Below are 15,000 nucleotides of genomic sequence, written 5' to 3'. Positions count from 1 at the left end.
ACACACGCACGCACACACACGCACGCACACACACACTGAAATTGTTAGCTAGGGTGAGTTATCATCACTCCAGCTCAGAGTCTTCCTCTTGTTCTTCTGCACAATTGCTGAGCGAGAGGAAAACGCATTTACAGTATCAAATTTTTTTTATATATGATTATATAATGTCATACAAAATGTTCCTTTAAATGCTGTACACTGATTCCTACCACAATACAGCGCTGTTTAAATATACATTGATTCATGTACCCGCATAAATATTTCACGTTTGAATGATTGTTGTCAAATTTCTGCTCCTGTTTTTATGCTCAGTGTCTAAGATGTTGTTTTAATGGACTTCGAGGTGAAGTGTTTCAAACCCTCGGGAGGTGCAACTGAGTGACAAAGTTCACAACAAGCTGGTCCAGGCAGCCTGCAAGTCCAGAGAAGCTCTTCGTGTCCCCTGCCTGTCTCACACCTCTGCACCTGTGTGTGATGAGTGACATGTGTAGGGCAGCGTGGTTGTGCCGCCAAAAAAGCAGGGAGTCAACACAAGAGGGGGATAAACACACACACACACACGCGCGCGCGCGCACGCACACACACACACACACACACACCGGGTTTAAGTACACCACAAAGAGAAAGAGGTCGGCCTCACTCACCGATCATGTGGTTCGCCACGTGAATCTGGATCTCTCTCTCCGTCTCAAACGTCATTTGGCATTTAATACACTGGTAGGTCTTCTTCTGCAACGACAGGACACAAAAACGAACATCAGAAACATTCGGTTTGGTTTGCACAGAAGATGATTCCGACTCCACCGATCAGACACAAATTCGCATTTCGAGCTCATGAACATACACATGTTCATGAGTTAACACAAAGTAAAGGGTTAAAATGTTGCAAAAGGCAAAAGCCTTTTGAATAAATAGGGTTTTTTTTTATTATAAAGAAGTGTAAAGCAATCAATTAGATGTTCATTCATTCATGAATCATAAAGTAAATAGAAAGGAAATAAACCCCCGGGCTTCAGAATGAACAGGGAATTTGAGCACTTTATAGTAATAGCTGGCAGAAGAAAAATGTCCAGCATCTAAAGGAGAACAAGAATTATCTTTTCTCTCCATAGAAATTGCATTCACGCCCCTTTTCACACTGAAACCATCCATGTATGTGACGCTGTTTGCCCAACAGAGTCTCACACGAATACAAGCAACGCAGAAAACACGAGTGGAAGGAAGAAGAGGTGTGTGGTTTCACACACACACACACACACACACGCGCGCACACACACAGGTATGAGCTCTGCAGAGAGAGAGAGAGAGAGCAAAATTAATAAGGGAGAGGATGAACCGTGAAAAAAAGAAGAAGGGAAGAAGCTGTGAGACTGAGGGAATGAAGAAAAGAAGACAAGAGTGAAAGAGAGAGAGAGAGATACAGTAAGAGTCAGAGGAACAAGGCCGAGAGACACACACACACACAGGGAGAGAGAGAGGGAGCGTGCGCTGCTTATCCATTCACAGCACACAGCGATCACTCATGCACAAACACATACAAAATACACAAAGGCCCCACTTCTACCATCTCTGTGCTGCTTCAGCCTGCTAGACTGAGTACACACACACACACACACACACACACACACACACACACACACACACAGAAATCCTACTTTGTCTTCTTTGTGCTGTTAGACTAAGCAGAAACAAAGGTGCAGGTAAGACAGAGGGTCCCTGGGAACTGTCTCTAACACACGCACAAAAGCACATGCACACTCGCTTCCAAGTACACACACACACACACACACACACACACACACACACACACACACACACACACACACACACACACACACACACACACACACACACACACACACACACACACACACACACACAAACACACACACACACACACACACACTCACACACTCACACACTGACACGCGGCAGGTCCCGGGGAGTCTGACTGTCAATATCAAGTAGAGCGAACAGCTCCCACAATGCCTCAGCACGCCCCAGCCGCAGGACCCAGTGGGGCTCGGCTGACACACACCGACGTACACACACACACACACACACACACACACACACACACACACACACGCACACGTATGCGCGAAGCTACAGACACAGGCGCGGCGGCACGCACCAACACACAAACTCACACACACACACCGTCTCGTCTCCATGACTTCAGAGGAGATTACACTGTCTCATATTCATTCCTGAAGACTTACTCGAACCCTCCACTGTAACCACCCGTGAACTTTAAAACACCACTTCATCCTAGAATGTAATGATTTGCCGGGTGGGAACTCGCTTTTTGTCCCCGTCACGAAGACAAGGCCCCATAATGTGACAGACTCAGGTCCCCCACAACCACACACACACACACACACGCACACAATCACATGCACACGTACAGTCAGCAGGATTTTGAGTCTCTTGCCCTTATTAATGCAGTGACTTTTACATGCACTTCTGCCATAATTTGGATTATAATCCATGAATCGGATCCAACAAAAGATATACCGATATTTTGGATGCAAACCTGGATTGTACTTTTCGCCGGTCTCACCTTAGGCGCGGGCGAGGCCTCGGCCTTCTTGCCCGCCGCGCTGGTCTCCGGGCTGACCTCGGGGTGGTCCGTCTGGACGTGACTCTCCAGATCCTCCACGGTCTCGAACTTCACCCCGCACTCTGGACACCGCAGGCCGACCGTGGCCTTGTCCCCGCCCTGCAGGTCGCCGGGCGTGGCCGCTCCCCCCTGGCTCGGACTCTGGCCGTTCGTGCCCCTGATGGGAATGGAGCACGCGTTTTTGTAATTTTTTTTTAGCTACAGCCGCTTTCGGCAAATTAACTTCTGATTTCAAGAGGCTTTTCTGGTGTCGACTGGAGTGTATCTGTGGGTTTTGCGAGGAGGCGACGTACCTGCTCATGCAGCCGGCACAGAGGCCGTACGGGAGGCCGTTGACGTCCAGCTTCACCAGCTCCCCTTTGTTCTTGAACTCCTTTAGGCAGAAGGCGCATTTGTACAGCTTATGCTGCTGCAGCTGCCCGTTCGGGGATGAAGAAGATGAGCCGCCGCCGCCGCCGCCTCCTCCGCCGCCTCCTCCTCCCCCGTTCCCGCCTCCAAGCGTGGAGCCGCTGGAGAGCTTCTGCATGTGGAAGGTGCCGTGGATCTTCAGCTCCAGCGTGGAGGTGACGGTCTGCATGCAGACGACGCAGCGGAAGCCCGTGAGGGAGTTGCGAAGGTCGGGGTGCATCTGGCAGTGCTCTATGAACTCCTCCTCGCTCTGCAGGGGCATCTTACAGATTCGACAGGTTCCCGTGTCCAGGCTCTTGCTGTGGGTGACCTGGGGAGAGGGGGCGTACACGGGAATCCTCAGCATTACTAGGCGGGTAAAGACACAAGGGTTTTTTTTAATCGGAGCATGGTTTTTTTTAAGAATCAATTCGGTGGTACAAGAAACTCTTCTTTCCTGATTGACTATCAATGTATCAGTTCAACTGTGATGCTTTAAGTATATAGTCTCTCATTCGATCACAATCAGACTAACTACCCGACTCCAGCTGCCTCACACAATTAATGCATTTTTAAATGTTCAAACATTTTTTTTTTCCTGCAGCGTGGTGCGGCACAAATTGCCTCTCTGAGGACGACTCAACACTATTTATTTTATTTTTTTTCAGATCCAAATTTCAAAGCAGCCAAAGAAGTGTCGCAATCGAGAGACAGGTAGCGCCAGACAGTCGGCAACAAAGTGAAACACAGGAGAGAAGAAGAAAGCGCTTGTGTACTCACACAGCTGCGTTTAGTTATATCTGTGAATTTGTTCTCTATCGGCATAAACCCCGATTTGCAAAGAAATACATCCACACGCTTGGAGGGGTGTTGAATGAAAAAACAACAGCAGCGGTACCTTGTGTTCGGTGAGGGTGAGCAGGGAGGGGAAGCGCTCGCCGCAGATTGGACACATGTAGTGTTTGGCGGGGCCGCGGTGCGTCTGGGCGTGCTCACGGAGGCCGCTCTCGGAGAAGAACGTCCTGGAACACACATTGCACTTGTGGTTCCCTTTGATGAAGTCGGCCTTCTTCTTTCGAGTACCTAGTATGCAGCACATATATATATATATATAAGTATTTTCATCAGTATTTCCAACGTAGCCCTTTCAAAACACTGAGTGGAGACTAAGGGACAAGGGAGTCTAGTGGTTACCGGCGTCGTCATCTCCCGGTCGGATGTTGTGGTCACGCAGCCGGTGGTTCTGCAGCAGCGACTCCATGGTGTAGGCCGCGCCGCAGATGTCGCAGGCGTACATGGGCTCCGAGTTGTCCAGCTCCTCCTCGCCCCCGCTCGCCTCGTGGCTGTTGACCGCGTCGCCCCCCTGGCCCGTCGCTCCTCCCGCCACGCCGGCCTTCAGCACCAAGTTCTGCAGGTCGGCCTGCTCGGCGGCCGCCACCGTGACCCTTTCGACCGACCCGGCGCCTCCGTTGCCGCCGCCGCCGATTCCCCCCGCTCGCTTGGAGGCCTGCGCGAGCCCGTTGGGCGTCCCGTTCTGGCTGCCGCTGCTGCCCGTGCCGCCGCCGCCGCCGCCGCCGCCGTTGCCGGTGATGCTGCCGCCGTCGAAGATGCAGTGCTTCTCCCGCAGGTGCCTCTCCAGCAGCGAGAGGGCGTGGAAGGCTTTGCCGCAGAAGCGACACGTGAACTTCTTGCTGTGCGTGGTGATGTGACACTGGAGCTCCACCTCGGTTCCAAACGTCTCGCCGCAGAAGATGCACTTCCGGGGCTTGAGTCCTGCTGAGGCCAAAATTCAGGTTAACGTCTACCAAACAAGATGGCTGCCCACTAAACTCTGTACACTGTCCTGGGGAAAAAGTATCTTATTTTCTTATATTCTACTGATCATTATTCTCTTTTCCGAGGTCAGTCCACTTTTTTGAATCAAACCTCGCCATGATCCAAAGAAAGGTGCACCGTACCTGCTCCGAGCCCCCCTGGCAGGCCTGACCTTTGGCCCAGGTGGTTATGCTTAACATGGAGCTGGAGATCCGCCTCCTTCCTGAAGTCCCAGGCGCAGGCCGTGCAGCGAAACAGCTTCTTCTCGTTGCTGTGCTTCACCGCCAAATGCACCTGGACGACAAGAGAGCCGAAGGAAGAAAGAAGCGATTCAAGACGATCCAACATCCGTGCGTCTGTCTGTTTGGTTTGTTTTTTTACGAGACTATTCTTGTTCGCCAGACATCGACCTCTACCCCGATAAAAAAATGAAGGAAGATAAAATAACGAGGCTGTCTCATTCACCTGTATGGAGACCTTGGAGTCAAACACCTCCTGGCAGAGCGTGCAGTGATACAGGACAAACGTGTGCATGTCCAGCAGGTGCTTCTGCAGGTCGTCGACCGAGGAGAACTGCTTGTCGCAGCTCTCGCACACGTACTGCGTTGACGTGGTGGTGTAGTGCACCGTCAGGTGCTGGAGCAGCGCCTCCTGCGACTCAAAGTCCTCCTTGTTGCACTGCGGGCACGACTGGCGCCGCAGCAGCATCTCCAGGTGCGACTTCAGGTGCGCCTGGAAACCCTCGAAGCTGGAAAAGCGCAGGTCGCACTGGTTGCACGGGTAGTCCCCGTTGCTGCCCACGGAGGGGGTGGAGTCGCCCCCGAGCCGGTGGCGCTTCGGCGAGGATATCTCCACGTCGGAGGAGGCGGGGCTCAGGTCGGCGACCTTCGCCTGCCGCTTGTTGTTGGCCAACGGGATGTTCTTGTGGTTCTCCTTTATGTGCTTGGTGAGTTTGAGGAGTGAGCCGAAGATAGGAGAATTGGTGCAGTAAGGGCAGGAGTAAACCTGTACACGGACAATAGCTATTTACTTTTTTTTAAGATAACTGCACATTTGACAAATACTTGTTATTCAGTTCTGAGGGAGTAGAAGAGAAAATGGGAGGGATTTGTAAAAGGGTGAGGGGGGGGGGGGGGGGGGGGGGGGGGGGGAGACAGAGCAAGAGATCCAGAGACGAGCACGATCCATAAATCATAATTATCACCATAACTCTGCAAGCTCACACAAAATAAAAATACTGAGGTCTAATACATCAATTATTGGGAGAAAGTGAATACTAAACTGTCATTTTAACTCTTAAAGACAAAGTTTATTGGAACATATCTGTGGTTGTGCATGTCCACGAACAATAAAAGAACAGTCTGGAGCAGGAAAGCAGTGGAGCAATGTGTTGGGGCCTTTCTACCAGTGATGGGAAACCAAGAAAACACAACTTTTGCCCCGCAACTCTCGTCCAATTCCAATCATGTGGGGTCCACATATATTATATATATGATATGATACATTCAGACCAACTGCAGACTCACTATTTGCGGACGCAGCTCAGCTCAACTGATGATACAGCGACATTTGTATTCTATCAGTTCTTATCAAATCTGATCGAGGGGCTGTTGATGCTCACCTCCATGAAGGACTGAGAGGCCTGCAGCACGGGCGACTCCAGCTTGGCCACGCCTCCTCCAGACGCAGCTCCGCCTCCTCCTAGCGACGTGCAGTGCGTCTGCTGGATGTGCTCCGTCAGCGACGACTCCGTCAGGAATCCCATGGAGCACTGGTTACAGAAGAAGGCGTGGTTCCCCTCTGGGGCGGAAGGAGTTGAGTTACAGTTAAGATACAATTACAGCACATGGAAGATGCGGTGGTTAATTTTGTGCGCGTCAGGATATTCCACACAATAGCCTCCGACCAGCCGCGTGAAAAAAAACCCCCCGCTATACATTTACCCCTTTATCTTGGTCTGGAAACCAATCAAAACTCCAATTCCAACTCACCTAATGTTGTGGACCCCGCCACGATGCCGCCGGGCAGGCAGTGGGACACCCGGATGTGCTCCTGCAGGGAGTTGATGTCGCCGAACATGTCCGGACAGTAGTTGCAGTGGAACGCCGTGACGTTGGTGAACTGCAGCAGAGGGAAGGCGGCGGCGGCGGTGGCCGCCGTGCCCACCGCCCCTCCGCCGGCGCGGTGGGCCTTGCGCACGTGCTCGTTGAGATTGTAGAGCGTCGGCAGCGTGTCCAGGCAGAGCTGGCACGTGTGGCTCTGCTGCGGCTTGTCGGCGTGGATGGTCTTCAGATGGATCTCCAGCACCGCCAGGCTGTGGAAGTCTCTCTTGGAGCAGTAAGGGCAGGAGTACGTCACCTTGCCCCAGTTGCCTCCTCCACCTGTGGAGTCGAACAGATCGACCGCGAGTTTAGAAAAGAACAGCGTGCGGCGGTGTGGCCGCTCGGGGGTTGCCGTGCCGATTAAGCGACCTTCTTTCGCACCTCCGCCTTGATGGCCGAGGATTATTCCGATCTCCTCCACGGTGTCGGCGCCTCTCCTCCGGCCTCGCTCGCTGCCCTGGCCGGGCTTGAGCGTGGAGTCCGGTGTGGAGCCCCTCTCCAGGCTGGCGCTGGAGTCGGGGGTGGCCGAGCTCATGGAGGCCACGCTGCCCAGCGCGGGGTCGGGGCTGGCGGCGCTGTGGTTGGACGAGTCGGGCTGGCGATGGCTGTCCAGGTGGCAGTAGACGTCCTCCACGGAGGGGAACTGCTCCGAACAGACGGGACACCTGTGGAAAACAGAAAGAAAGGTAAGTTCCGCTGCGGCGTTGAGTTTAAAACAAAACCAGCGGGTCGGAAAAAGGCTCGAGAGCGGAGCTGGAGCAGTACTTGTGTTTGCGGTTGGCGTGCTGCGTTTCGATGTGCGTGAGGAGCGACGCCTCGTCCAGGAAGATCTCCGGGCAGTGGATGCACTGCAGGTCGGCTCTGTCCGACAGCTGCGGGTGTCTGGTCAGGACGTGTTTCTCCAGCTCGTCAGTCTGGCTGAACGTCTCCTCGCAATAGTCGCACATGTACAGGTCCTGCTCCAGGTCCCCGTCTCCTCCCTTCTTCCCCCCGTCCCTCTCACTCCTCAGTGCGAGGTGCTCTCTGTTCTTGCGGTGAGCCTGCCGGAGTCAGAGGGTAGAGATTTTTGAGAAGGCATCATTTGCCAGAAGATTTCAGATTCAGATTCAGATTCAACTTTATTGTCATTTGGCAGAGTACGAGTACAGAACCAATGAAATGCAGTTGACATCCAACCAGAAGTGCAAAAGAAGCATTAAATACCAAAGTGCAGGGTTACAGTGACAGATAAGGAGTGTGGTGGTTTTTGTACAAAGAGTATAAATATAGATTCTATATAAATAATATACATGTGATATATATGTATATATTGCACAAGACATTCTATATAATTAATATACATATATATATATATATATATATACAAGAAATATATATATATATATATGTGTATATTGCACAGGTTTTCGGACATATTACAGTGAGTGTAAACAAGTAAAAAGTAACAGGTAATAAGTAAGCAGCTACAGTGCAGATGCTATACAGGAGGTGGGCACTAAGTCGGAGTTTGTCTTTCACTACAATCAACTCATGTACTCATTCAATAGAAATGCAATATTTTCTAATGGTGTATCTTATTTTGGAAACTGCTTAAGGAATTGGGAATCTTGAGCACATGGTAAGTAGTAGTTAAAAAAGAAGGACATTTTGATGACAGAAAAAATCGGAAGATAAAAAAAAGCAACTTTTCACCTGCATGTGGCTCTGCAGCGACGAGGTGGAGGAGAAGCCGCGCTTGCACACGCTGCACTTAAAAGGTTTGCTGGAGCTGAAATTAAAATGTAAAAAAAACAAAAAAAAACACGTCAGAAATGAGACGCACCAAAAAAACCAAAGAAAACATCAAACACCAATCAGAAGTAATTCATAATTCTTTTATGACCATTACATCAGAAGCAGTGACCTGTGCGTCTTGAGGTGGATCTTCAGGTGATCGGAGCGGGAGAACGCGGCCTCGCACTCCTGACAGCTGTACTTCTTGTCTCCTGCATCAGTTGGCGGACAAGAGACCGGAACGTAAAGAAATGCTGCTTCATTAAAAAAAAAAATGTCATGTGTAAAGAACCATGAAGAGTGACGGTGATTGATTCTGAACACAGCTCTAAAAAAAACTATTAGTATTAAAGCTTACGCCAAGGCCCTCTATTACTGCCCATGTCTATTACAGCTCTTTTCAGTGGAGCTTCAACAACTAATTGATTATTCGATAAGTAATCGACTACTTTAATTAATAATTAAACTATTTTGATAGTTGATTCAAGTAGTTTTTATGGGGGGAAAAGTCAAAATTCTCTGATTCAAGCTTCTTAAATTTGTACATGAAAGTTTTCAGACGGCATTTGCGGACATTTGCAGTTCTGTCATACAAACCCCTCCAGAAAATATCAGGATAATATCCCGACTTCATGTTGCCATGGCTCAAAAAGGGACAATCTCAACACTCCTTCCTTATTTTCTTTCTTCAATATCTAAGAAACCCGAGGGTCTTTTTTTTTTTTTTCGAACGGCCTTCTGGTCCAAGTAGCTCAGCGGGTAGAACGCAGCAGCGCGGGTATCGTTTTGTGGACTCACCTGTGTGGAGTTTGACGTGGCGGTCTCTGCTGCGCTTGTGTTTGAACAGGCGGCTGCAGAAGGTGCACTTGAACGGCAGCTTGTCGCTGTGGATCTGCTCGTGCCGCTTCAGGTAGCTCAGGCGGCTGGTTGGTGACAAACGGCACAACCGTCATCATTCACTCGAGCGGTGCTTCGCAAGCGCAGCGAGCAATCGCACCTCAGTAAATTCGACTAGGCAGTACACTGCTAATAAAACGAATTATCTGAAATATTGCAGACCGCTCCCCGATGCCTGTGATCGAGTCACCGTTAGTTTTCAATGTGCTTTAGCAATAAGACGGGAGGAATAATAAAAGACACACACACATGAACACAGAGTGATACAGAAAGTGATGATGATGACGTCACTGTGTGTGTGTGTGTGTGTGTGTGTGTGTGTGTGTGTGTGTGTGTGTGACAGCTGTTCTTAAAAGTGATGACGTCATTGTGTGTGTGTGTGTGTGTGTGTGTGTGTGTGTGTGTGTGTGTGTGTGTGACAGCTGTTCTTAAAAGTGGGTCTTGAGTCAGTCCCCCTGAGAAGAGAGTGAGAAAAGTATTCACCTCATTCCTTTTCACCGTTTGCCTCGGTGGTCCACGTTACCACGGTAATATTGAGGCTACAGTTTATTCATGTGCTCATTGGTATTCATGAGGGGGATCATTATTGTGGGTGTGACGCCACTACGGCATTGGCGTCACCGCGCGTTGTGGGCGGATACCTGAAGGACTTGTCGCAGAACTGGCAGGGGTACGGCAGGCCGGCGCCGCCTTCCTCCTCGCCGCCGGTGGCCATGCCCAGGTCACAGCAGCCGTCGGGCACCTGCGAGGGCGAGTCTTTGCTGGAGGGCGAGGACGGCACCCAGGACAGCCCCGCGGGGTCGTCATCGCCGTCTGACAAGAGAGGGAGGGAGACGCGGAACACGTTAACCGATATGTGCGACGCGACGGGGGGGGGGGAGTGGGGGCAAGACCAGGAGCGTTGCAATGATTAAGATCTCTCTTGGAAGGCGAACGGCGGGAGGAGGCGGCCTGTGGGAGTTCAAATGAGAGGGGGGGGAGAATAGGATATAAACAAAAATATATTTATCCTAGTTACACACACAAATACAGAGGGAAAACGAGGATGGCAGAGATAAAAAAAACGGAGAATAGAACAGAAGAGAGAGAGAGAGAGAGAGAGAGAGAGAGAGAGACTTCGGCAGCAGCAGCAACATCTAAATAGAAAGCTCCAAGAACTATGTATCCCCGGCGGAGCCCGGAAATAAGGACAGAGTGTATTTTCTCTCCCTTCATCCTCCCTCTGCAGCCGTCCCTCGTTCCATCCGCCCCTCCCCTCCCCGCCCCCATCCCTCCGTCCGTCCCCGCGGACCCTAGATCCGCCTCATCATATTTTCATCAGGGCCCTGGCAGATTGAAATGTAGGAAGAGGCGATTAGGAGGCGCGGAGAGCAGAGCGGAAGAGACGGCGACATTCACCCCCTCTATCTGTCATACATAGGAGATTATGCATTGCTCCCCCCCCCCCCCCCCCCCCCCCCTCGCCCGCTCCCTCTTTCTTTCCCCCGACTGTGTAGTCTGGCGCAGAGGCGACAGAAAGGCCGCGACTCCTTTAATAGACACTTCAGCAAAAGGATTGGAGGGCGACAAAGGAGGGGGGGGAGGGGGGAGGGGGGGGCCTGGACACCGCTTGATATTGTTCCGTTCCGTCTTTGTGCTCGTCGGCGAGGCAGCGCCGTCAGGCCACTTAGCGTTCGCCTGGAAAAATGTAAAGGCGAGAGGAGATGAGAGGAAAAGAGCGAGGGGTGGGGGGGGGGCGGGCTGTTTGTTCTTTAATCTGACGTCTATATCAAACCAGGGCCAGCAACAAATCAAAGAGACAAAATAGAAAGAACCTAGAGTCTTTGGACAGAACCAGAGGGGGACAAAAGAGGGACACGCGACTTGTGCCAACATTCATCTTGAGGGCAGTTTCTGCAATTCACGCACTCCAACACTCGAGCATATGGAGGCACGCGGCGCGGCAGAGGAGTTCATCCTGGTAATTTTAGAAACCTCTCCAAAGAACACGGCGTTTTACCTCAGCCAACTCCTACAATCCCACAATGCTGTGTGTGTGTGTGTGTGTGTGTGTGTCTAGTCTACTGTGTATTACGCCGTGCAGAGAGGGGGTGGAAAACAGATTCTTGTGATGAATCGATCACCGGGAAAATGTAGGCACAGGGATGAGCAAATAGAACTCCGCGGGGGTGGGGGGGGGGGCCTCTGGGTTCAAAAAGAAAGAAAGAAAAAAAGCATGAATTATAAATTTGAGCAAAAAAAAAGAAAAAAGGGGGGAATAAGGAATAGAGATATCAACATGAGGCCTAACAGTGAAAAGAGCCAGTAGCATATGGCCGCGGACAAATCGTTTATGGTCAATACGCAAAATTGAATGTCCGGTTCAGCCCCAAAATCTTTGCCCAACATGTCCCGAGAGGCAGCTGCAAGGGTGAACTCCCCTCGCTCTCATGAAGAACTACGGGTTCAAATCATTCCACCACGACAAGTCGTCATGTCGTCGAGACAATCCAGCGTACTGTAATAATAACTAATGTGTATTGTAATGTGACACACAAACATCCATCCGCCCGGTCCCCGTCTGCTGCCCGGGCAACAGGGGACGAGTCTTTCTGTGAGACCGATGAGTGACGCCGTCTCAAAGGCAGATCACAACCCGTCGGCCGTTTTTGTGTCTTACACTCGAAACCAAAATCCTGCTTGGGCTGAGCGGAGGAGTCGAAGAGAAGCGCTTGTGGACACTTCCAGGAGCATCCAGTGTGAGTAAGATGAATGGTAATGTGTCAGAGGTGGGAGAGAGACAGAGAGTCAGACGGAGCGAGAGGGAGAAATCACTTTTGGAGAGGGGGGGGGGGGGGGGTGTTGAGAAAGAAGGGGAGGAGAGATTAGCGTCATTAAAGAGCCCTAATCCTCTGACTAGCGTGGCTGGCGCTAAAATGGAGGATCACACGGCTTTTTAACGGCGCCTTTGTCAGCCGGCCGCGCCGGGACCTGGCAAGACAAGGCCGGACGGCAAACTGGGAGAAGACTGGAGGACGGGGAGGGGGGAGGGGGGAGGGGGAAGGGGGAAGGGGGGAGGGGGGACGGGGCGGGCGAGCGAGGAAAATTTCAATGAAAAGTTAAATTAGAGAAGAATCCTCCAGAGGAGAGGAGATGAGGAGGATGGATGGTTTAGGGAGGAGGAGGAGGAGGAGGGGGGGGGGGGGGGGGGGGGGGGGGGTGATTGGAGGAAAGACAGAGGAAGAAAAAAAGAAGTTGGGGAGAAAAAAAATAAAGAGAAACAGGCAGGAGCAGGCGGACGCCAGCGCACGCTGTTCCTGCCCCCGTCGCCTCCTCCTCCTCCTCCTCCTCCTCCTCTCTCTTCTTCTTCTTCTTGGGCGAACGAAAAACGGACGAAGAGGAGCGGAGCGGAGTACCACAGGGCCCCAGCCGCTCCCGCTCCCCCTTTATCTCCCGCTCTGCAGTCTTCTCCTTTCCCCATCTCCATCCCCTCCCTCCCTCCCTCCCTCCGTCCCCAGCAGTCCCTCCACTCCTCTGTCTTCATCTCGCTTCCACTACCTCCCTCCCTCGCTCCCTCCCTCCGCCAGCTTTCATGTTGTTACTCATTATAGCGCCGACGTCGCTCCCTCCGTCCCTCCGTCCCTCCGACAGTTTTTCCCCTACTGATGTTGGCCTTCACCCCTGTGTCTGGGGCCTGGACGGGACTGGGGGGGGGGGGCGGGGGCGGGGGGGGGGGGGGAGAAGGGAGGGAGGTGTTCCAGATGGACAGACTCTGAACTCCAGAGGAGAGAGGGAAGAGATGGTGGGATGAAAGCGGTGACGGGAGACACGGGTTCGTAAAAAGAGATTGAAAAAGAGCAGAAAGGATTTAAACAGACTGCCTGAGTCTACCTGACACAACACACACACACACACACACACACACACACACACACACACACACACACACACACACACACACACACACACACACACACACACACACACACACACACACACACACACACACACACACACACACACACACACACACACACACACACACACACACACACACTCCCCGCGTGTCTCTCTAATAGGCCCGACAGTGTGGCGACGTGCGGAGGACGCAGCCTTGGTTGAAACACTCTAATGAGGAGACACGCACACGCTGATCGATCTCGCTTCGTGTTCCTGCCTCCCTCGTCCACCTCGACCCCCCCGACCCCCCCGGAACTCAGTCGCGACCGTCGCGCGCAGAGAGGCGACACACCAAAGCCGAGGAGCGGACGAGATGAAGCTCCCGACACACTGAAACTGAACACGCTGACTCTACCGTGCCTGTCGGACGTGAATTGATTTGCCAAACAATAAAACATGAACCCGTGTATTTGACATATCGCGTGCGGTATCCGAAACGCTCTCCTTCAACGCCACGAACCGAAGCAAAGCGCCTCGATGAGCCGACGCGGAACCGACAGCGACGGCAGCGTTGTCTCAATTAGCTCCCTCTCGGTAACAGCGTCGGCTAAACGCCCTGAAATGGAAACACGATCCACGCTCTCTCGTCTCGTTTGATGTTTGACACAGAGCAGCTCAGCCGATGGCGGCGAGAGGGTTTTTCTTCCTCGCTCCCGTCGAACCCCTCGGTTACATGCGGGGGGGGGGGGGGGGGGGAACTCTGAATTAACATTATGAATGAATAAACAAACGGATCGGTCCGCTGAAGGGTGCTGATGAGAATAAAACTCAACCAAAACCGTTGTAGTTTCTGTCAAGGACGTGTTTATTATCTTGAATTATCCAAAGGTAAATGAATGTGTTCACCTTGCATTTTTGCCTTGTACCTGCTCAAATTTTTCTTCCTCCCCTCCCTTCCTTCCTTCCTTTTTCCCTCCCCCTGCCCCCATCCGACCATCCCACCCTCCTTTCCACCTTTTTTTCTTTTTTGCTTGGCCATCAGCCCGGACCTGCACCTTTCCCAGCGAGACCCCTGCTGACCTCCTCTGCCTCCATCCCTCTCTCGCTTCATCCCTTCTTCCACTGCTCCCCAGGCCCCCTCCGATGGCCCCAGGCTGCCCCGCACACACACACACACACACACACACACACACACACACACACACACACACACACACACACACACACACACACACACACACACACACACACACACACACACACACACACACACACACACACACACACACACACACACACACACACACACACACACACACACACACACACACACACACACACACAGCCCCAGACTCACCATAGGGGGCAGAAAAACAACTTCCACCCTTGGCTCACTCTGGGCAGCCCAGCACACACTCACACTCCTGCTGACACACACACACACACACACACCGACACACACACACACACACAGAGAAAGAGGCACAAATGCAAACACACCGACAAACACAATTAACGATAAAA

The 15,000-nt window shown here is 51.9% G+C and overlaps 1 protein-coding gene across 6 annotated transcripts in view; it reads right to left on the bottom strand.

Annotated features, from left to right (window-relative positions):
- Positions 1–15,000, bottom strand: part of znf423 (zinc finger protein 423) — a 134,531-nt gene that overhangs the window by 62,097 nt on the left and 57,434 nt on the right. For 2 of the 6 annotated variants that reach the window (XM_035642981.2, XM_047333416.1), the window contains exons 4-18: positions 10,239–10,410; positions 9,499–9,623; positions 8,816–8,912; positions 8,620–8,695; positions 7,693–7,967; positions 7,309–7,592; positions 6,817–7,206; positions 6,447–6,625; positions 5,291–5,830; positions 4,969–5,119; positions 4,205–4,786; positions 3,909–4,093; positions 2,917–3,341; positions 2,564–2,780; positions 645–729 (exon numbers count right to left, since the gene is read on the bottom strand). In XM_035642981.2, coding sequence (XP_035498874.2) covers positions 645–729; positions 2,564–2,780; positions 2,917–3,341; positions 3,909–4,093; positions 4,205–4,786; positions 4,969–5,119; positions 5,291–5,830; positions 6,447–6,625; positions 6,817–7,206; positions 7,309–7,592; positions 7,693–7,967; positions 8,620–8,695; positions 8,816–8,912; positions 9,499–9,623; positions 10,239–10,410 — 3,783 coding nt within the window. The remainder of the gene's footprint in view (positions 1–644; positions 730–2,563; positions 2,781–2,916; positions 3,342–3,908; positions 4,094–4,204; positions 4,787–4,968; positions 5,120–5,290; positions 5,831–6,446; positions 6,626–6,816; positions 7,207–7,308; positions 7,593–7,692; positions 7,968–8,619; positions 8,696–8,815; positions 8,913–9,498; positions 9,624–10,238; positions 10,411–15,000) is intronic. The other 4 variants (XM_035642983.2, XM_035642986.2, XM_047333415.1 and 1 more) reach the window with 3 other exon arrangements.

This window comes from Scophthalmus maximus, chromosome 7 (genome assembly GCF_022379125.1).
Source record: "Scophthalmus maximus strain ysfricsl-2021 chromosome 7, ASM2237912v1, whole genome shotgun sequence".
Classification (NCBI taxonomy): domain Eukaryota; kingdom Metazoa; phylum Chordata; class Actinopteri; order Pleuronectiformes; family Scophthalmidae; genus Scophthalmus; species Scophthalmus maximus.
Note: the sequence above shows the minus strand (reverse complement) of the source record. Positions and strands in the feature narration are given on the sequence as shown.